We start from the raw sequence: 24,035 nt of genomic DNA on the forward strand, positions 1-24,035 counted from the left end.
TGGATTGTCTTGCTTCAGGACAAATGATTCTCACTCCAGTAAAGACAGTCATCCGCGTCTCTATCAGTTATAATCTGTAATGTCTGCAGAGGTGCAAGGAAACACAGTGCACATGTACTTAAACAGACCCGATAGCATTAATTGTGAGTAAAAATGCATCATATACAGTACTTACATATAGGTTTTAAATGTGATTGTTGTTTAAATGTGATTATTGTTTGTCACTGCTGTCGATCCTTTCCTTGCCTGACTCTCTTCTCAGCCAGGATGTCCTGATGAGTTACCGTACATCAAAGATATGACCTTATATACAGGTAATTAAACATTTCAGGGCCATGACACAAACCTTTCTTTGACTGTCTATGACTCGCAGCTCCATAGCCTTTGGCGGGAGGTCATGCGTGACAGTTTTATTGATACGGACCTCTGTAATAATTACACTGTGTCTTGCATGCACTATTGATCAGGCCTATTGATAAAATCATATTTTACTGTAAAGGTCTGTTGATTTGATTCATTACAGCATAAATCTCTCCTCACAAGCAGCTGATTTGGAACTCCTACTGCCAAGTGATGGATGCTCCTGCAGATAAACACAAACGCATACACGCACACAACAATGTATATCTATTGTTTGAATGAGGTATTAACAGGCACAGGTTAAAGGCAGACAGAGATGTAATGACATCTTTAGTCCATCCATATAAATATATGATCACATAGAGGAGACAAGTGGGATCTGCTATCCGGCCCAACTCATATGATGTGATATATAAGTGAGGGTGTTTATGGAGTCACTGCTCCATCTTATCATGATTTGTATTGTCAGCAGGGGCTGAATCTGCATGGTGGTAATAGATTCTGATGTGGTTCAAATGCCCTGTGGTGAAGGGGGAAATAGAGATGAATGTGACAGATCATACAGAACTTGTCCTGTATATGAACTGCCTTTAGTACTGTTGTTCTCACAGGGAGGGAGTGAAAGATAGGTGGTGAAACGGCTGGGGTGTAGGGAAATGTCTTTGCTGGTATTAAAATAGTAGAAATCTGATCCTCCAAGCTGACCTCTACAGTTGCTGCAAGGAAATTGATATGAAACATTCCATACTTTGACTACTGCAGTTTCTCTTGTGTAAAAGTTTTTTTGTCATTTTTAAGTTGAATACAAGCTGAAATGCAGACTAATGGAGAACCAAACAGAAAGTGTCAGGTAATATACAGTGGTACCTATGGTGTCACGCATTATCACCCTTTGATCTTACCATGGAAAAACATAGTATGTGTAATAATGGAAAAGAGCAAATGCATTACTATTGGAGGAAAGGATTTGGTCTTTATGGTTCAAGTTAAAAAGCAGCTTACTAGACCATGTTTCCGCTTTGGCCGGCAGTTCAAAAGAATGTTTTCTTTTTGGACTTTTCTCTGGCTGGATTCTAAACCACTTGGGGGTAGTTTGCAAAGGCTGTGGTGCACCAGTGACAAGCTGGTTTTCACATTTAAGGAGCCAGAAGGACAGGGATAACATGTCCATGTTCAAGAGGCCTACAAACCTCTAAAAGCCAGGATATTGAGTTAATCGCTAGCCCAGTTAAGACGCCCCCTGAGCGGCTGCTCCTGCAAAATGCTGAGCAGTACGTCTGGCTGCAGCACAGGCATGTTGTCCTGCAGAGGACAGAGATGAGGAAATGACATTTAATAATCAGGGATGTTATTTATAAAAATAAAATCCACTCCAACCTGAACTCTTTTAAATGCCCTGGATTTTTGATGAATGTAGACAAACATAGTGGTTTCTATTTTTCTTGCGCAAACCAAAAGCATGAAAAAGATAATTACACGGCACAGCACTCTCTACAAGGCCTAGAAATGCATAGGGGAACACTATTTTAAAAAGGATTTTGTCACTTGTCTCAGTTTTTTTGCGATCAATTAAATACCTTACTTCAATAGTTTATAATTGATGCAGTATGCAATCTATCAATAGCATAGACTTTGAACATACTCACAACTTTCGTACCGCGGCTGTTTGAAATGCTAATATAGAGCTTGTGAAATAGAAACAATGCTGCCACTGTGTTCCCCAGAGCTGGAGGGAGAAGGCAGCGTAAGACAAAGGCAGTTTTTAATCTGAGCAAGAAGCATACAGTGGCGATTCACTGTGACATAGTGATTGATCTGAGTGAGTGGTGTATTTACCCAGCCTGACAGGATAGGAGAAAGAGAGTGTTTTCTTCCCATCCATACGCTTATCTCCCTCCATAAATCACTACCAATGTGATGCATACATGTGGATGAGCAAATGTTGTATTGTTCCGGCTCAGGCAATTCCACTTTGACCTTTACATTTGGCATCGGTCACCGGTGCTAAATGCATGCCATGACCTTCCCTGACCTTGGGCCATTCATATTTAATAGCCATGAAGGCTGATGGTTCTTTAGAAAATATACAGTATATAAACACACACACACACACACACACACACACACACACACACACAACTTAAACGAACCAAAGAAGTAGTTACTGCAGTCCAGCCAAACAGCAGAAACTGCCAGATTCTCTGTATTTTTCTCTGATAAACTATCACATGAATGAAGATATGTTGTCCTTCTCATCAGTCTGTGTCTTTATAGCTCTGATTCCATTACCCCTTTCCCAGCGGCACGCTATGATGGGCTATGTCCATCCTAACCTTTGACTCCAGCCAGTGCTTTAGAGCTTCTGCACTTTGCCCTCTCCCATTTGACCTGTCTGAAGTATACCTTCATAATTGCCTCTGTCGCTATCAAATGCACATATGAGAGGGTGCAGGGGCAAGGGGCCGAAGTCTGTCCAGTAACCTTTTGGCCTCTTGTTCATCCATTCTGCTTGGAGCAAGCCCACCAGGCTTCCTCCCCCTACCCACAATTCCATACTGTATTAGGCTGCATGTCGGAGTTATTGATGGTTCTCTGGAAATATTTTATTGGTTAGTCATGACCTTTGACTGGGGCAATGCAAACACTAACCCCTCTAAAGCTTCCTATCGACATGCATATATATATATATGATCAGATGGCTAAGAGAAGTATAGATTTAAAGTGGCAGAAGACCTAGTCATTTGGATTTTAACACAATGAGGTCAGCATCGCTTTTTCCACGATGCATGTGTAGGATCACAAGGCAAAACACAAATTGGGTTTGTTATAAATTAAAGCATATTGTCTAGACCTGCTCTAAATGAAAAAGTGTCATGACATCATTTCTGTTATGATTTGGTTATGATAAATATAAATTGACTTGATTTAACTATGATGTAACCTCTATGGTGATGCACATAATTGACATTTGGGAACTCGGGAGAAAAAAGGAATAATACTATGTCATATCCAAACAAGGTCTACATTTTCAAATCATAAAAAATCAAACTCAAATACCCTACAAAATGGTCAACGCTTTTTTCTCGTACCATCCTGCTATCTTCTCCCTGAATCCAGATACTGTAAATCTCCTCATCAAAGGAAGTGTAGCTCGCACTAAAGCACCCACAATTAAGATAAGCCCAACCACAGCTGGACAATTACCTGCCAACTAACCTTTTCTGCGGCACTTAAGAATGTAAGGACTCCCGAGGATAGATGTGCCCTGAGTAGAACAAGCACTTCAACAGGCCAGAGAGAGAGGGAGGGATGTAAGATATGAGAATGCAGGGGTAGAGAAAGGATGACAATATGGGAGAAGAAAAGAAAAGAAGATAGAAACAGAGAAAAAGACAGTATCATGGTGAGATTACCTAATCCTCTGTCTGAGAGCAGTATTTGAAGGACCTGGTGGTATCAGACATGAGGGGGCTTTGTGGAGGTTTACCCAGGAGAGGCCAGCTCAGCAGGGGGATCTAGTGGAACACCAGGTGACAATACTCGGTCCCCAAGCACAAACCTCAGCCCATGGCTTTGTAAACACTGTTAAATTGATTGCAGGGAGCTGATGAGATTTCCCTGCAGCCTGGGTCATTATCACATTGTGCACTAGCCCTAACTCACCCGTATTGTGCCCTCTATGAATTGTCACTCTAGTTTATGTCGTCATTTTTTATATAAGTGAACGTGTTTTCTGTCAAACGTTTATATATCTGCCAGGTGGAGAGAGATAGGACTGGTGGCAGGAATCTCAAATGTGCCATGAACTTAATGACACAGATTGAATATTTCGGAATTGTATTTAATATCTTAATGCTGTGTTCAGCATTTTCAACACCAGTCAGGGTGTTACAGTCTACCTTGCTGCGTAACGGGGTGAGTTTCAGCACTGCATGATATCTGATCCCACAGCAAATCAACAATGGATTAATGGATCTGGTTCCGCTCGTAAATCTCTGTGGGATTGGAAAGCGTCCGAGGACAGTCAGCCTGTAGTGGTGTGCTTAATGTTACAGGCAGTTTGGGTTTCCCATCGTTCAAGGCAGTGACAGGGTAGTAAAGATGTGGCAGCATCTTATGTCAGTGTTAAATCAGTGAATGTCAGGAATGCTGGATTGTCACTATACAGTGCTGAGAGCTGAACCAACACTGATTCATTGGTACAGTTTTGTTTATAAATAACTCAAATGATTTTTCATAGCTCTCAACGTACAGTAAAAAAACTTCATTCACCACGGCAAAGACAGAAAAAAGATGTGTTGTGCAGACATGCCTTAATTCAGCAATGCCAGTACAACCCTTCAACCTTAGAGTAGTGCGGTAAGGCCTCGCCATAGATCACTGTGGTTAACAGTTAGCTGTTCCTGCAGGTGTATAGGGAATGGCAGTAACTGCTTCCATTACTGGAGAGAATGGCCCAACTCCCGCAGCCCCCTCCAGACAGCACTGTCATTACCCATCCATTGTGAGGCCTGAGAGGGAGCTGTAAGTACGGCAGACTTATGGCTTTGTTAGAGTGACTGGATGGTCTCCTCTGTCTCAGCACAGGATAAGAAGGGACGGTGGTATGGACGGATTGCCAGATAGAGTGATAGAGATGGAGGATGAGAATGAATCAAACACTCCCTGATACCCCACCACCACCACCACCACCACTCCACAATGTGAGTTGAGTGCAGGCTGGAGGATGGGGAGGGTTATTTGGTGCTATTTTTACAAGAAACGGGTTGATTTGTCTTAGGCCATTACCGTCTATTACAGCTGCGAGTCTTGGGGAAAAGGTGGGAAGCGGCAGACGCTGGCATTCTGCCTAAAGAGAAATCAATGAAACAAATTAATCCTTCGCAGGCTGCGGTGACACAGTAATCCATCATTCAGGGGGCGCTTTTACACACTGAATCAGGGAGCAAGGCAAGGAGGTGGAGGGACTGGGGGGGTGGGTTGGTGGGTGCGTGTTGGTTGAAGAGGGGTGGGTAAGAGCGAGACTGAGGCTCTGGGGGACAGGGGCAGACATCCACGCTCCGGTAATACTGGGGCAACAGTGGGTGGTGGCAGGGAATCAAGTGGCTCTGAGCCCTTCCTTTACATCCTTGAGTAGCCTGTGGACATACAGAGCAGGAGGAGGAGGAAAAGGACGTAAACACAATCAGCCGAACTGCACCATGGACATGGCCATGATTACACACATACGCCGACACATATTTTCCCCGTTGCCTGTCGCTTGCTGCCTGCTTTTACCCAGCCAAGCTGATGGCTGGTGGCGATGACAGTGATAGGAGAACTTTATTATTTATTTACACCGGACATACAAGGAGCCAACTGGTCACTAATGCATGGACATAACGTGGATGTGAATTAAACAGGGGGAAAAACAGGGGCCATGAGGTGGAGGATGAAAGAGAGAGGAATCCGTAATGAAACCATATATTCTACTCTTTTCTTGCCATTCCAACTGCACAGCTTCACGGTGGCATTGCAGATCAGTGCGCATTATCCTAGTGATGACATATTATTTTGTATTGTACATCATTGTAGCAGCAGCCCTTGGTCTTGGAGTCCCCACCCATCGACGTTCGTAGATTGTACTACCCTCATGCCGAGGAAGGCGGGACACAACAGAACATTTTACTATTCAAAGTAGAAAGCTCTACACGAGCACCCAGATTCCCCACAGTGATGCGCCAGTGCACGGCCAATTAGAGCCCAGATCTATCTGTGTGATTGAGTCATGTGATCAGCTGCCCTGTGAGGAAACAGTCCTGTCCAGGCCAAGATCCATGTGAAGCAGCTGTGCCCTCCAATGAATCACATAGCAGCCAATATCAAATGATGGCACAATTCAACTGGGAGTGAAGAAGAAATAACACATACGCACACATATCGAGATTGCTGTGTTTTTATTGAGATTGTTTCTGTGTTGCATTGCCTTTTAGTAATATTACATCATTATCAAAGCAAGTTCAAGAGTATGATCCACTCAGTGTTACTGTACCATCCGGCTGTGTTTGTCTCCGGGCTCCTTTGTGGCACCGCGGCTGCTCTGCTGACGCTCATCGATAGTGACTGTGTGTGTTTTTACAGCAGTGACTTGTAGATAGAGCGCTGACGGAGGGTGGTGATGCTTAGGAAGTCGGGGTCATTCCATGAAAAAAATGTTAATGCAGAAACACAACAGGCAGAACCATTATTTGCCATGTCATTGTAATAGAGGGTGCCACTTACCTTAACCAGCCTCCCGAAGAGCAGTACCAATAGCCCCTTTTCCCCCCTAAAGACACAGGTGGTAGCATTCTGTGGAACGGCAAGAAAATCTGAGAAAATAGTGGTTGGGGAAAAAAAGAAGGGGGGGTGTGGAGTGAGTTGGCTGTAAGGAGAGCAAAGGGGGGGAGAGGCTGAGATAGGGCAGGGTGGTGCAGCAGAGAGGAAGGCTAAAGGCGGCAATAGTGGTCAGAGAGCAGAGGGAGGGAGGCAGGGAGGGAAGGGGAAGAAGTGAAAGGATGGAAAAATGTGGGGATATTGCAGCAGAGCGGATGGTGTGAAGGAGGCAGAGTGAGAAATGTTGCCGGAAATGCTGGAGCCAGCAACGTTTGTACAAAACCACACAGCAACATTTCTTATCCTTGATATCACTGACAAGCTTTCCAAACACACACAGTGTGCGTTCAAAGTGCAGGGTTGTAATATCCAAATCTTTAACACAGCTTCTGATCATACTCTTTTGATTTTCTCTCCATCTGCAAACAAGGCAGATGTTGGGGATATTACATTTAACCGTTTCGGTTATTCCTAATTTAAAGGATTTCGACAGAAACTTCAATAAAACATGTTTGTATGATACCTTTCTCTGCCTCTCTCTATGTTGTGTGGGAGACATGCTAAGAGGAGTAAATGGGTGAGGAATGACGGATATGAGGAGAGGGGAGGAGGAGGAGGAGGAGGACAGAAGATTGTTGTGGAATGTTTGCAGTTCTGGACAGAACTCAACCATCTCATTTGTCAGTGCTTGACCCGAACGGTAGGGTCAAAGGTCAAAGGGAACATCTGAGGGGAAACCAACTCTGCTATCAGACACACACATACACACACACACACACACACACACACACAGACAAGTAAACACACAAACATCTGTGATAGTGTCTGTGAGAGTTTCTCTCCTTTGCTCTCCTTCAGCATGCTCACACATAATTCAAGCTGTGCAGTACATCTGTATATATCGTCATTAATATCCATCATAGCATTATTTGTTTTATTAATACTGCGTGTTATGTTGACCTCTAGCTATGAAAAGAGCAGCTGCCAGTTTCCCAAAATGCTTACTATGGCCTATTTCCAAAACAACTCGTTGAGAAAGAATTTGAGTTCCAGGATGCTTGGATACATTTGTTAGTTGTAGCTTGGTACTGGATGAACACACACTCCAGTAATGTACCTAGTGAGGAAACTAATCTGAACCGAGCAACACAAATCAGTGAGCGCAGCGTCATGAACTCTATTCTAAATGTAAAGTTAATGATATATTTCCCACATCTATGATTAAGTACAATAAGCCTGTCAGTGCAGGGCTGTCATGTCAAGTGAAGCAATTGTATTGCCGATAATCAAACACCACTCACCATAAATGACATCTCATCCCAGTGTCTGTCCTTGCACCAAACCGACACGTCCCGCTGTGTTTACGAACTCCTGGCTGCCCTGTCGCTCTCTGCCTGCCAGGAGACACAACACAAAGTCAGTTACTAAAGGGCAAGTCCACCAAATCAGTCAGACTCTCTGCTTCACGTTTAACATTTAAGTAAGGATAAAGCAGCCAGACATAAATCCCGGACACCTGTGATGTCCCATGACATTAAGACAGAAGCCACACCTTGCACACTGAAAATGGCAGTTTGAGTTCCAGTTTAGTTTTATTTATATATCTGCAAATGAAGATTAGCATACCCTTACCTATTGCTGTTCTCTGGTCAATCTCCTCTCCATCCCTTGTGAGGAGACACATTCATCATTTTTTGTGGTTTAAAATGCAGCCTAACTTTCTCTTTTCTGCTCTAAAAAAAGAGACAGGTAGCACAGCGGTTGATATTCATGGCTTTTGAGATGGATCTTAAATCATACACCTTTGTCATTCTTTGGCCAGAGACATCAAACAGGTGCTATGAATAATTTATCTTAAGAGTTTCACATTGATAAGGTCACAATCTGCCAGGTCTGGACACTAAACACAGGCCACCTTCACTTCACTGTCTTTTTACACACATGTGCCCACACATGCCAACACAGACACACGCCTTTCAAATAACCAATCCACAAAATGTCAAGTGGGATTTGTCCATGTGTGGGTGTGAGAGACACATGGGCATTATTGGTTTAAATATTTTTTGTAATAGTGTTTTCAAATAGAAATGTGTGATATATTAGAACAGTTTGAGCTAATCTGTGCTTTATACCATTCTAATAAATCATATTTCGTTTTTAGGTGGGTTGAAATCAAAGTAAAACTTTGATTGGAGTTCCATGCCCCCATACAGTATACTTTCTTAAATAAAATATGTTCAATGTTGGCAAATGTAAATGAATATATTAATATCTGTTTCAATCAAACTGCCTCTGTGAGTTTGTGGGCAAATTATTTTCGGTTTTCAATGTACTGACGTAAACGAGACGGCACCAGTGTGCTCAGTCATTCTCAGCTGCAGCATGCTGATGGTTCAGCTACACTACGTTTCTAATTAAGCCCCTGCTGTGTGTTGGTTTGTTGGGGAGGAAATGAAGAAAAAAGAATGCAGTGGTGATGTGGTGCCGCTCATTTACCGTAGTTACAAACCAAAAGTTAAACAACCAGACACGTTCAACCAAAAGGGGCAAAAACTCAGTAATCATTCAGGCGTCAGAACCAACAGAGTAAACAAAGTGTGTCACAAAGATAACTCATTTGTTCCTCGCTCATCTTGGCTTAGGAATTTACTCATCATAAATATGCACGGGTAAACTATTGTAACTGGATTGATCATCCACTACGACATTGACAGGACTCTTTCTGAACGGCGATCCTTTTTCTTTTAGTCTCCCCCTTTGAAAGCACACAGCCCCCCCCCCCCCCATCTCTCTCTCTCTCTCTCTCGCTCTCTCCTTACAATCGCAATAATTCTTTAAAAAAATGTTTTGCACTCTTCTGTGTCGGAGGGTAATCTCGCTCTTTTGTCGCTAAGCTATATTTCTACTGTGTGTTGTCGGATAATGTGAGAATGGGATGAAAGGTAATCTGCGTGCAGAATTCTTAAAGCTCCCTTATCCTTGTTGAATTTCTCAAGAATTCCACCTTTGCCCTCCGGTTTCCCTGAAATAAATTACTTTAAGGGTGTGATGCCTTCACGTACCCCCTTTCGGGTCCCTGGTTTTCTATTGCCTACTTTAAAGGCAGTCCAACAGGTATTATGTCTTCTTATTTTAATTCACTTTCCTGCGTTAGGTTGCGTCGCCCCCTGGGTATACTTCGCATGCACCTTTGGAATGAGAAGGACACAAATGTCAAACTTGCACAAAAATAGAAAGCCCAGTATTATACGTGTGTTGTGTTGATCATGTATGGTGACAATGCTGCATCAAGTAGACACAGTAATAAAAACAGGTTGTTATAAACGTAACCACTGGCCACTGATAAGGCATTTTCCCCTGTCAGTTAATGTTCTGTTCTGCTTGGTTTACTGTGTATGTTTCGGTTTAGCCGCTGATTGATATATGCAGGGCTTCCCTTCACAGTGGATCCGCAAGAAGCTCCACGCGCTGCTGAAAATCTGTTTCCCTTCATCTAGCTTCTGGTACTTAAAGTTTGGTTTTTTGGTGTACTACAAAATTACAGTGTTTGCACTGTGGAACCACGAGGGTTTGGGTGCTAATGGATTTATAATCTCCGTCTCTGGGACCATCCAAAGTAATTAGCACATGGGCTCTAAAGAAATTATGGTTAGTGAGCAATAAAGCTATTGCCCATAGCTTAAACTGACAGTCCCTCTAACTTAACTCCAACCTCAAGCCTAATTGGAAAAGTCATTGCAGTTATTGTCCTCAATTATAGTCCGAGATGCAAAAATCCTGGAAAGAGACATTCATTCATCACGTCTAAAACTGAAAGATCTCAAATCTCTGGAGAGGCGAGGCCATATTAAAAATAATGAGGGAATAGACAATGATATCTCCATACAAACTAGGAGGATTAGGAGGTAATGCAATTTTACAGTTAAACTAGAGTCCATTGAGGGCACAAATATAACTTAAATAAATAAGTTGTAAACATATAAAAACGTATACTATTATGATGAAATAATATAGAAATTAACTGGGTCATTGTAACACAAATTAAGTTATATATAGCATTTATAAATATAAATGAATAGACTGTTTGTTTTGAACTGATATGTAAACTTCCCCTATTTTGGGGAGACACTTCAGTTTCCAGTAATAATTAATAACCATGCAACTTTGTTTGCCTGTTAAATGCGTCGGTAGCCTGTATATACTCAAAGATATTTCCACTATTTCTCACGAATGGCCTTTCCATTAAGAGCGATTAGATTATGTCCATTGAAAGTTGCTGATCCATAGAAGAAAAAAAGCCAGCGGATAAAAGGCGATTTCAAGTGACCTTCGCGTCCCATTCACACCAATCTGAGCCCCCGGAATAATTTGGGGATCAGATTTGAACAAAAATCCCCCAGCCACCCCCCACCCACACACACACACACGCACACACACCCCTCTCTCCCCCTTTCAACACACAACCACTCCAAGCAACAAGACCTCAACCATGAGAGTGAGGTGGATTTTTTTTTATTAGGACTTTTTAAAGTATGACAGTTTTGGTGTCCCCCCACCCATCCACCCCCACAGCCCCTCCCCCGACACACACACACACGCACACACACACACACACACACACACACACACACACACACACACACTCACACGCACACAGACACACACACACACACACACACACACACACAGTGCCAATTCATACGCTTTTAACGTCTTGTAAAAAGTTACACTAACTTCCCTAGCAACTTGGTTGTCATTTATAACAGTATGTAAAATCATTGTTGTTGTTTCAAACAAGTCGAAGGCTTTAATGTCATTTTATATTTTACGATTTTAGCGTAATTTAAAAAAAATCAACCTTAGCATAAATCAGTATGTTTTCATGTACCAAGAAAATAATCCGGACGTCCATTTGCAAAAGATTAATACTCAAAACATATGGTTAATAGACAAGGGATTAAACGTATTGTCTTAATGTATTGTTAATGTGACATTTATGCTGTAAAACTGAGTACATCTTGTTTTGCTTTAATGCCTGTATGTAAAACACATTGCCCTAATGGTCGTGCACTGATATGGTCGGGGAATGTATAAAACAATATCACATATTCAACAAATGATCATTCTCCACTAAAGTGCACTGCCATTGTCAGCGGTGCCTAAGTGTTTACTCAATAGTTACTTAATTATTCATGAAGATAACATACGTGACAAACTTCCTATTGCACAGAGTCCAACAAGTGGAAAATCATTTTTGTAGGTTTGAAGATGCATCTCATTACCACGCATTCGGTCTATTTTTCAAAGATGTGTAACGGTGCTCGAGGAGTCCGTCACTGTCATCCTTTTGGTTGCTCAATCGTTTAAATTTGGCAGGAAGACGTTGAAGTCGCAGGGAGCATCAGCATCAGCTGGATGTGGCCCTCTACCCGGCGTCCAGAAACGTAACACTGTGCCACACACTGGAGGCGTTTTGAGCAGAGAAAAAAACTAATTCACTTCTAAACGTATCTTTAGTAATATGATGTGTGTGTAACCCTGAAATCAATAATAAACAGACCATCCCTAAATCCCTACATTCGTTTGCCCCGTTATAATGCTCTAAAACGTGTCCTCATAGTCACGTTTAGTTTTATTGGGGGGAGCTGCCACTTATGACCTCAGTGTTTTCCCAACTGATTGTGCTGCTTGTTGGTTTCAGTATTGACGCTTTACAACGTCCTGTGTAAAAAGAGCATCAGTTATTGATCTTCACACATTTGGCAAAACTGTTGTGTGTTCTCTATAAATGTATAACCAGTAATGTCCTTTGACAAAACTATCATACAAGGGGATTTAAACAGTTTCACCATCATCATAATCTGTGGATTATTCATTTTTTGATTAAAATAGAAAAGATCAGATAGAATTTTAATATTCCAAGATCACTAATTATCTGTTGCAAAGCAAAGCACTGGATTACAGTAAGACGGCTAATGCGCGAATGCATCTATTACCTGAAAGATATGTTTAATAATAATGTGATTATGTAATTCTTTACACGTGTTTCAATAATTTAACAGATAGATTATGCATAGTTTGCTGTCCATATAAGAAAAGATAGAATGCTTGGAGTATTGGAAATTAAAAATAAATGTTACTTGGCGCACGTGAAGTGATTAATTAGCATGGACTGCATGCACCCTTTAGGGGATTAAGTTAAATGTTATTATGTAAGGTTATTTTACAAAGCTGATTGACGTGCGTGTGTCCTAAGTTAACATGGCCTACGTTGCTACATCATTTATTGTATATCAGTTTTCATTAAAATCCCTTTACATCTATAATGCTGCTTTAATAAACCCCATTGTCTGTCATCGTACGCTTCCCCGCTGCAGTCTTTTCTCAAACGCAACGTGTTCTTGCAGAAGCTTCTTTTGCGCCAATCTATAATACTCAGTATTGTGGCTAAAGTGGCACTTGTAAAACCACGTAAAAGATGGGCAACGGACGGTCACCTTGATCACCCTTTTAATCTGGTGACACTATCGCTGAGACCAACAGCCTGCTATCGATCTTTTCATTATGTGTTCAAATAACAAATAGCCTTGTCGGTGAGGCAAAAGACGCATGTCCAGCGGTACTACAAGCAGCCTGAAGTAACTACTATCTGATGTGCAAATCAGCGTGGACAGCTGCAAAAAAAAGGGGGGGACGAGACTCATAATCGGTGGTGATGTGAAGAAAAGAGGCGACTGTCCACTATTAAAAAGTTGTAACTGACACTGCACGGTTTCGGCTCCATGGTGTAAAGTTAACGGGCATGTGGCATGACAGATAATTCAGCCTTGCGTTCCGAGCCCTGCGTGTGTAACATCGGAGAAGTGAGAAATGAATTGTGTACTTGCCTTATCGGTGGCTGCTTTTATCCAGAAAGCTGCTCCTCTGTTACCGCCGTCGCTGGTGCTTCTTCTTTTAATGTCCTGCTGTCCACTTTCTCCCTTTTCTCTCGCCGTTTCCCATGTATTAGAGCCCCTACCCTGCTCCCATTCGCTGCCCCTCTCACTCTCCTCTCCTCTCTTCTCTTGCGGAGTCCCTTTCCAATCTGTGGAGTTAAATCTTAATGACACACTTACAGAAAAAAAAAAATCTTTGTCCGATTTAATGTTATTGGTTTCACCTTTTCACAGAGCTGGAGATGGCCGTGTCGTTTCAGTGCAGTGTCCGAATAAGGGACGTGAGAGAGAGCTCTCTTGTTGAATACTTAAAAAACAACCCATCCCTCCTGTGCGTTTCTAAAGGGGGCACTTGCATATTTACGCTCTCTTATATCTACTAATATCTTGGCTTGGTTGAAGATTTCTAGACAAAAACTTCGTTTATTTGTATTAAACAAGAAGTTGATGTATTGTGAATGATTAGTCTTTTCCAACATGGTGTATTGCCATGTTTTTGGAGATGATTAACGCACATCAATTTGACTTTTATGTTCCAGCTAAATCACATGCAATCAAATGGCGTGCACATGTTTGTGTCTAACACCATTTTTGTTAAAGAAAATATTAAATATATATAACAATATATATTCATTATTGTTCTTTGAAAGTTATACAAACCATCGCATCAAAAATATGTTTTTTTGAGAAAGTAAAAAAGACGCGAGGAAACGGAACGCAGAATTGGGGCTTATTTTATTTAAAAAATCAACTTTTACGTTTTAGAAATTGATCTTTGATGATTTGTGCATGCATTAATATTAGGTTGTAATTGTACAATGTACGCTAGATGGCAGCGCGATCCAGACATTTTTGAGTCGGAGAGGTAGTAAGCCTGCAGAAACCCTGGTACAAAAAAGCCGGAATCCCCATGCAAATTCCAAGCAACTTCACATGATTTTGAATTACTGTCATTATTAAGACATAATATGACACCAGCTCAGTGATTGTGGAGACTATAGGACCTCGGTAATTATTGAATATTGCTTATTACTCCGTCTAATTTTAGAGATTTTCGGCCGCTGGCACGACGTCCCGTTTGTATAACACACTGTCTTTTCTGCATCATTCTTCCTATTGGCATTTTTATAACCTTTATAAGCTAGTTTTAACTAAATTGTAAGTTTTAATCAGCGAGACTGTGCCGATTAAAGACGAGGAAGTACCGCAATGCGCATGCCAAAGAGGAAACAACGTGTGGACATTTACATTTGCTTCCAAACAATAATGACATCCGTTCATTTTATAATAAAGATACGAGTCTAAGACAACCCATTTTTGAAACTTTGAGGAATTTCTGAGCCCAGAGTCCCCTTTTCGCCACTGCGACCAGTTTTTGGACTATTTGTCGTGCGTAAAAGCTTTGTCCCCCTTTGCCTTTACCCCGCTTTTTCTTATTCAGGGTTTCTTCCTCTTTTTGGTGACAATAGACGGCCCATACTAATCAGGTTTCAAAGTAAATAGCAACGCGGGGCGAGCTCAATGTAAATTGTGCCTGTCAGAGCCCCCCAGCCCCTCCAGCCGTAGATTGCAACACTGCAAAAAATATCCATCCCCAGACGTCAGTCAGTTCAGTATTGAGTCTGAACATCTTGCATTTACCAAAACAGGAGACTTGTTCCGTCGGGGCAAGATGCTCCCATTTGTTTCCAATGCCAATCGACCCATCACTGTAAATGTTATTACATTGATTGTTCATTTCTAAAGGAAATCGCCCGGCTTACTTTGCTTAATTCCATTTTATTGGCGCCTAAATATTCTTCAAACGAGACGCACTGTGACTGGAAACAAGTGCATGTATATAATCTGCGCTTGTTTTTTTTCTACTGTGTGTTTAGAAGAAATAACATTTCAAGATTTTGAACACGGTACCCGATGACTTATCGAGGTGGACATTTTTTGCAGTGAATGAACGGAGGGGGACTCTAACCAATGGAGAGAAGGAGAGGGCTTGGCTATAACCTTAGCCTCCCATTTTCTCTCTCTCCCTATCTCCCCCCTCTCCTCCTCTCCTCCTCCTCTATGCGGGGCTCTGGCCAGTCAGTCGCCTTTGATTATCAGTCTCCAGCAGCCCCTCTCTTGGCTCCTTGACATGAGCACCATATAAGGCGCAGCGATCTCCATAGAAACGTGTCAGTTTCAATAGTAGTGTCAAAGTTCACTATATACAGACATTCGCGCAGATCCCCCGTTTCGGAAACATTGCTCTGCTGGTCTTCTCCTTCAAGCGCATTCATTTTTGGGTCTCTCCTTCTTCTTGCATATTCTATTAGTTGTTGCTGTTGGTCTTCTTTTTTATCTTTTCTCTCCGTATCTCCATTCCTCCTGCTGGAGAGAGGTGCAACTATACATGGGCACTTCGTTCGGCGACGCGGTTTTCTTTCGCTGCTGGGCGAGATGATGAGGCTTATTTAAGAATATAGATGTAAAAAATCCGTCACTTCAGTTTTTCCTCCACTCCTAAACGACGAAGACGGGAGTGTAAAGGAGCAAGGGGAAGAAAAGAGAAAGGAATTTATCTACGCAGCACTTTGGATCGCGTGTCTTTCCAGCAAAAAGGTTTTTTACTCGTTCCTGCGTCCATGTGAATCGCTGCTGCCTTCCCTTTGTGGCTATTTTATATCAAACTGCAATTTGTTACGACTGGACTCTGCTTTTCCTCCAAGATCAGGGATTCCTGAATGGCTGACTGCAATTCACCTTGGAACTGGCCTCCCGATACTTGCATATCCTGATCGGGTGTCTATTTAATCCTCCTCCTGTATTTTGAATGTATTGATCGCGTTCTACTCTCCTTCTTACCAAAAGAGATTGCGTGCTCCGATTTGACTTTGCACTGCCCCGTCTTTTGAGATCTCTTCTTTTTTTTCCCCATTCTACGCTTCGTAAAAACCGGCGATCATTTCGCTTTATAGCACTTTCAGGGGCCGAGATATGGCAATGGTAGTTAGCGTCTGGAGAGATCCGCAGGAAGACGTGGCCGGAGGACCTCCGAGCGGCCCGAACCCTGCAGCGCAGCCGGCGAGGGAGCAGCAGCAGGCGGCGTCAGCGGCGCCGCACACTCCGCAGACCCCGAGCCAGCCGGGACCCCCGTCCACACCGGGGACTGCCGGGGAGAAGGGGAGCCAGAATTCTGGACCGCAGCACATCGAATGTGTGGTTTGCGGAGACAAATCGAGCGGCAAACACTATGGCCAGTTCACCTGCGAGGGATGCAAAAGTTTCTTCAAGAGGAGTGTACGGAGGAACTTAACATACTCATGTCGTGCCAATCGGAACTGTCCCATTGACCAGCACCACCGAAACCAGTGCCAATACTGCCGGCTGAAGAAATGTTTAAAAGTGGGAATGCGGCGGGAAGGTGAATATATTTTTAAAGCCACACATGATTACGCATCCTAGTAGCAGACGACGAACAGGGCTGCCATGTTGCATTAAGGTCAAAGCCATATGGCTGAGCATACTGCAGTCTCCATCCATGTTTTTCAGGGATGTTTGCATGAATGGTTAGTCTTTCTGCCTCTGTAAGAGAGGCAAAGGCCAGTGCAGCCACAGCAGTTCTGCTTGTGAATGCATGTCGCCTGAACAAAGCGGCTCGTCTAGCTGATCCTCTTATTTTGTTTTTCTTCTAGTGTAAATTGTACTATTATCAAGAAAAGGCATTGAGTCCAGCAGGCTCTTTTTACGTATAGGTTTTTGAGCAGAAGAGGGGTTGTGTGTATGTGTGTGCGTCTGTATGTATGTCTGTCTGTCTGTCTGTGTGTGTGTGTGTGTGTGTGTGCGTGTGTGTGTGTGTGTGTGTGTGTGTTTGTGTGTGTTTGTGTGTACAGTGGACAAGGCGAATAGTGCCTTCTATAAGTAAATGCATGTTACTAATTTATACAAATTGTACAGACGGGTTTGTAATCTGTGTGTATGAATGTAAAATGAACACACTACCAACCCACGTCTCGCTCTATCTCCTTATGCTGACTAGACAGCTCAGACACACTGAATAATGCCGCTTAAGTTGTTCGTGGCTCATTGTTTTGCCTGGTGTATTACAGGCCGTATAACTTTACTCTCTATGTCAAGTGTTTTATTCCAATTCATGCAAACATCACTTCTTCAAAATCTGCTCTTTGTGAAACAAAGTGCAAGCCGATTTAATGTGCCCTGAGTAATATTCATATTTAATTTTTAATATTAAACAATAGCCGAAATCCTTTTATTCCCAGCTGACCTTTTGATGTGGGTAAAATGTGTAAATGTGTTTGAATTAAACAGTAATTATCAATAATATTTGTAATATGTTTAGCCCCAATGAATTATTGATAATATAAACAAAACCACACGTAAATAAAAATGTAAAGTAATATAAGTAGGCTGCTGCATACAATATACAATTACGCCTTGATATACCCACGATAAGGAATTTGGTAAATGTACTTTTGTATAATAGAACATGTGTGTTCGCTGTATAAATATGATTGTATTTCCATTTTGCATACAATCCATGTAGCGTGCAACCCTAAATACAAATGCAAACAGAGTGCAGGTTGAGGGACACAGCACATCTGTTTTGACGAGATGTTTATGCTGTCGACATAACCGTTTAATCTTACAAACGGTATTCACTAGTCAAAATGTTTTGAAAAGCGTGCAGAATTTAGATTTCAAGGATGCCGTTTTACTGAAAGAGAAACACATAGCTGGATCTTGCTTTACGGCTTTACTACTCGTGAACTATGTTTATCAGTCCTGGATGCACATTTCCTCTTTTTTCTCTTTCTTTTTGTTAGCGGTTCAGCGAGGACGAATGCCTCCAACTCAGCCGAACCCAGGCCAGTACGCGCTGACGAACGGGGACCCTCTGAATGGCCACTGCTATCTGTCCGGATACATCTCGTTATTGCTGCGGGCCGAGCCTTACCCGACGTCCCGGTACGGGAGCCAGTGCATGCAGCCCAACAATATCATGGGCATCGAGAACATCTGCGAGCTGGCGGCTCGTTTGCTCTTCAGCGCCGTGGAGTGGGCGAGAAACATCCCTTTCTTTCCAGACCTGCAGATCACCGACCAGGTGTCCCTTCTCAGGCTGACGTGGAGCGAGTTGTTTGTGCTTAACGCGGCCCAGTGCTCCATGCCTCTGCATGTGGCCCCTCTGCTCGCCGCTGCGGGCCTCCACGCCTCCCCGATGTCTGCGGACCGTGTTGTGGCTTTCATGGATCACATCCGGATCTTCCAGGAACAAGTGGAGAAGCTTAAGACCCTGCACGTAGACTCGGCAGAGTACAGCTGCCTGAAGGCCATCGTGCTTTTCACATCAGGTGGGTGTCCGACATGTCACATAGGAACACGTCTGTAATCAAATGAGGCCTAGTTTAGGTAATGTTACGGAGGGCACTGGGAGCGAGGCTCGCAGGGCGAAACACCGTGGCGTCACGAATATGGCTGTCAAGTATAGGCTGGTCACAAATCTGACTTTACAACATGTCTGCGTTACCGGTGGAATAGCTATTTTGTAAACAGCTTTCTACATATCTACTTACACGCGTTCCCTTGTCAGTTGTAGCCGCAGCATTAGACGTGTCAACAAATCCAGATTGAGTGAGCGCATCACTTTTTATACTGTAACACTCAGTTACATGCGCTTTAAATCGGATGTAATTGACAATCTCACATATGTAAATATTTTATAATTGTTGAGTTTGAACTTTCGTGATCACGTCTGAGCGGAGAGCGAGACTGTAGGTTCGCGTCCATAAATTTTGGAACAGGTGTCAAATAATCGAGCGTAAAGATGAAATAGTCCATCACAGAATGCTATATGACAGCTGATGCATTTATGAGTGTTGGTGCATGCTTTTATCCTTGTTTTGCGTGCACAAACACATGTCTTGGGGGCAGGAAATAATCCTTAGCAGACTGAGATCAAAAAGGCTGATGGAAGTTGAGTCGCTGCTGTAGGACTCAGAGCAGCACTGCTGTATATGGTTAATAGATTTATGTTCGCTGACCTATTAGTTTTCCAAGTTATTAAGGAGTTTCTTTTGTTCCACACTTGTTGAAAAGACACCAGGAGAAATGTCCACAAGTAACCTACATGGTTGATAGCCTAATTGATGGCTGACAGAGGCAAGGTCTTAAAGGTCCTCATTTACTCTCGGTGCGTAATTCAGATGTTATTTTGAAGTTAGTTGGGTACGCGGGGTGCCATTAGGTCCGTTATATCAAGGGAGGCATGTTGTGATGAGAGAGAATAGGAAAGTCAGGCCCCACACTACTTTAAGACTAATCTCAAAGTTTTGACTTCATTCTCTCGCATTTAGCCCATTAAAAAAAAAATTCTCATGGTTGTCGATAACTTATAATTGGACACGTTCATGATCAAATATTCCGTTTTACTGTAGTTTTAACATTTGGAGTTGTATTTAAATTATTACCACTTTCAATATCCCTAGAAAGCGTCATAACTTAAATTTAATACTGAGTGGTTACACTTGTCCTCGAGCATATTTCAATAATTATTGTTTATTATTTACCTGACGTCACATTAATGTACAACTACATAAATGCATTACATTTACACTTTATTATTATTATTATATTATTACATAATACAACGTCATACTTTGTCATGTAGTGTGTATAAAGTAATAATAAGCCAGTGTATGGTAAGGATCTAAATTATATAAACTTTTCTTTGGCGAATGTGGCATTACCATATAGGTTTTCCTTCAGAACATTCTATTTGTTCTATATTTTTAGTTTCAGGAGCCACAATAAGTACTTTTCAGTTTTGGCAACTTTGACACGCTACAATTTCAAGGCACGCTGTTTGGTAAATATATGTTTTAACTAAAATAAATACGTACTTTGCCTCATTTACCGAACTTAAGTAATGTGACATCCTGTTTGATTCACTTTAGCATGTGCACATATTTGACCATATTACATGCATGTTGCCACACATTGCCCTTCGTTTCAGTAATTCAACCCACATTATACAAGATAAACTTCATAACAACCTCCACATTTTCTAGCAGATAATTGTATTAGGTTGATAGGGAACAACTGGTGTTCGCTATAATAAGTCATGTGGCACGTTGCCAAGACCAGCGTGGATTGTTTGCCTTTAATAACACCAGACGTGTCAGTATGTGATGCATACATAATGGTGGTCAGGCTACACTATAGTTCATTGTGTTACATTAAGTTTGTATCCACGCTGTAGTGTGCCTTTGCTAAACCACCACATAAATAGTCGTTTGCGAATCTGCAAGCTATCTGCTCCCATGTGTCAGTATACTGTGGCAGTGGGGTGCAGGGTAGCAGGCAGGCCTAATGGGGAACTATGGGGTGTCTTCGACCAGCTTTCTCTTGACGCATACATTCAAATGCAGCTTCACACTCCCTATATCGCAGAAATACAACATTCAAGTATTATTATCGGCTAATTTACCCGACATTTCTCAATTTAATTAATTTCAACCGTAGTGATTGCTGTACATTTAAAAAAGGGACGTTCAGCTTGAATCCTAAGGGATTTGCATACATGGGCTTTGACCGGCCGGAATAAGGTCACAGTAAATCAGCCCAAGATCTCCGCGTTGCCCCCGGGTTCACAAGGTTATTGTGTCTGGCCATAGTGAGTTATAGCACTGAGGAATCGCGAATAGGCTTAAAAGCCTCTGTCTGGTGTTTAATGTATTAGTGCTTGAAAACTAAAGCTGTCTTCCCTGTGTAGTCTCTACAAAAGCACGGCTCAAGACAGAATCTTTTGAGGACAGCCTCCTCCATGGGACCGATATGCCAGCGGTTATGCTGCTTGCGTTTACAGCAGTTTATAGAACACGCACGCTTGGCTTGTGTAAAAAAAACACGTCTTTTTATAACGGGATATTGTAGGACACTAACAAGCCTTATATGCTTTGTCGAGTGAAGCGTGGCTGCACGCGGCTGCTTACACCACCAGTGTGCACCAAAACGCACGTCTCGCCTGCGTGTTGCACAGGCTCAAGTTCTGACATTTATGTCGCGTCTGCGTGACTATTGACTTCCCCTCCTCTAATAAATGTGATTGCTTCCAGCGGCCTGTCCTATAGGCTGCATTGAAAAACAGGGCAAAAGTGGTCTATGGAGAGAAGAGCGGCGAAATGACTTAACAGCTTACTGGGAGTAATTAGGTCACATTACATCCGGTGTAATTTCAGATTCATCAGTGCCGTGTATGTTTCCTTATACTTGAATCCCCAGAGTTCAGACATTATGAGCATCGGCCTTTAGGCCCACCCTACCTTTCGCCTTTGCTCCATTGCCCCGTCAATTCTTCCTCTCCACGTTACCAACACTGTTTTCATGACATTTAACTCTATATTCGTGTTGATTGTTGTTAGAGCAGGCAGATCTATACCCTCCACTGAATTGTGCACCCCCTGCTCCAGCAGCAAGCCCCTTGTTTATTCTGCATGACAGTCCCACTCCCTCAGTGAGATGTAGCATGTTTGGCCAGTGTGTTTGTTCATTCCACTTTGTCAATAATACGTAAAGGCCGATGTTGAATGATAAAAGGGCGCTTCTGCAGGAATTTAAATTGGGCATGGCAAAGTGTGCACTTGTCACAGCTAAGCCCACGTGAGGCTAGAATTGACCATGTGCTTTTGTGTTTAAATTTGAAAAATACAATATTATGGGAAATGTTCAGCAGAGTTATTTAAATGCTATAGCCTATATTTAAAATGATACATGATGAAAATGTGTATTTACCACTGCTACTTTGAAAAGCTTGGTGACCTGATGGTCTGATATGTTTGAATAATAATAATATAATACCATACTAATATATTTGTAGGCAACATTGCTTCACTGGTCCCATGACATGTTCAAGTTTAACAGGAAAATAAAATCCGATTGAGAGACTTTTCCATAACATATCGTACCTTAGGGTTCAGAGACGTGTCGAGTCTGACCACAGTGTTTTTTTATGTGTGTTTTGCAGACGCTTGCGGCCTGTCGGACGCTGCTCACATCGAGAGCCTGCAGGAGAAATCTCAGTGCGCCCTGGAGGAGTACGTGAGGAGCCAGTACCCGAACCAGCCCAGCCGCTTTGGGAAGCTCCTGCTGCGGCTGCCCTCTCTGCGCACCGTCTCATCATCGGTAATCGAGCAGCTGTTCTTCGTCCGCTTGGTAGGTAAAACTCCTATTGAAACCCTCATCAGGGATATGCTATTATCCGGGAGCAGCTTCAACTGGCCTTACATGTCCATCCAATGATCCTAAAAAGAAAGTGGGAAAAAGAGAGGGAAAAAAGGACCACAATTCAGCACCCCTCATCCCATCCTCCTCCAAGAAGACTATATATAGGACCTTTTCTGAGAAACTTGGAAGACATTACTTTTTTTCTGTCTTCTGGGACTGAGATGGAATACATTATGTACAGAAAAATATTGGAACTGGACTTTACACCTGTGTAAATCCACACTCATCGTCAAGAACAGTACTCTTCATTTTGTAAAATACTAGTCTTTATTTTCCTTTTTTGTAAAAAATACAAATAAAATGAAAAACATCATATGCGCAGTAAGAAAAAAAGAATCAAGACTTAGCGGGAAAATAATGTTTCCAAGCAATTATAAGAATTGTTCTGTGTCTATGTACCTCTCTGTTTTGTATTTTTTCTGGTTCTAAACCAGGGTTTCTGTGATTCTATACTAATAATTTTTTGATATAACCTTTTGCTTCTTATAATGAGTGCGATATATGTTGTCGAAGCTATGTTCTCCAAGAATTAAAATTGAAGTGAGAATTTAAAAACAGAAAAATAAAGACATTTAGACCAATAAGAAACAGTCTAATCGCTATGACAATATCCCCACTGATGGTTGAACTTTTTCCCCAATTGATACGATGGACCTGCAACAGCAGCAAACTGAACTCCAGGACATTTTTACTGGGAGGACGTCTGGGGCGCCATTCCCCGTGCCCTGAGTGCGTGCGGAGTCGATCATCAGTCAAAGGAGAGACATGAAAATCAAAAAGCACTTTTAATATATCATTTCAAATACATTTTGTTTGTTTCGTCTTGAATATTTTCATTGTTTCTTGAATTTTATTGGTTGTTGCCTTCAATTTGCTTACTCCATGATGCAGCTTTTTGCAGAAGGGTCGGTTGATGAAGTTGTGTGATGGTGACTGTACTATTAAAAAAGAAATAGGCAACAATGTCTCATTCTCAAGCATTTTCCTGGAAGCATATATCAATATTTTCCTTCTTATTGTATATCATCAGAGGGACTCTGTTGTGTGCGCTCCTGGACGCGGAGTCACTGTTCTGCGTTTCCTTATACTGAAACATACAATTCTGAA

The 24,035-nt window shown here is 42.2% G+C and overlaps 1 protein-coding gene across 1 annotated transcript; it reads left to right on the forward strand.

Moving 5' to 3' along the window:
• Positions 1-15,730: 15,730 nt before the first annotated feature.
• nr2f1a (nuclear receptor subfamily 2, group F, member 1a) lies at positions 15,731-23,788 on the forward strand. Its single transcript, XM_034541536.1, has 3 exons — positions 15,731-17,049; positions 18,470-18,997; positions 22,669-23,788. The coding sequence occupies exons 1-3, from the start codon at positions 16,623-16,625 to the stop codon at positions 22,941-22,943; spliced, it is 1,230 nt and encodes a 409-aa protein (XP_034397427.1). The 5' UTR covers positions 15,731-16,622; the 3' UTR covers positions 22,944-23,788.
• Positions 23,789-24,035: the final 247 nt, after the last annotated feature.

This window comes from Cyclopterus lumpus, chromosome 9 (genome assembly GCF_009769545.1).
Source record: "Cyclopterus lumpus isolate fCycLum1 chromosome 9, fCycLum1.pri, whole genome shotgun sequence".
In the NCBI taxonomy this organism is placed as follows: Eukaryota; Metazoa; Chordata; class Actinopteri; order Perciformes; family Cyclopteridae; genus Cyclopterus; species Cyclopterus lumpus.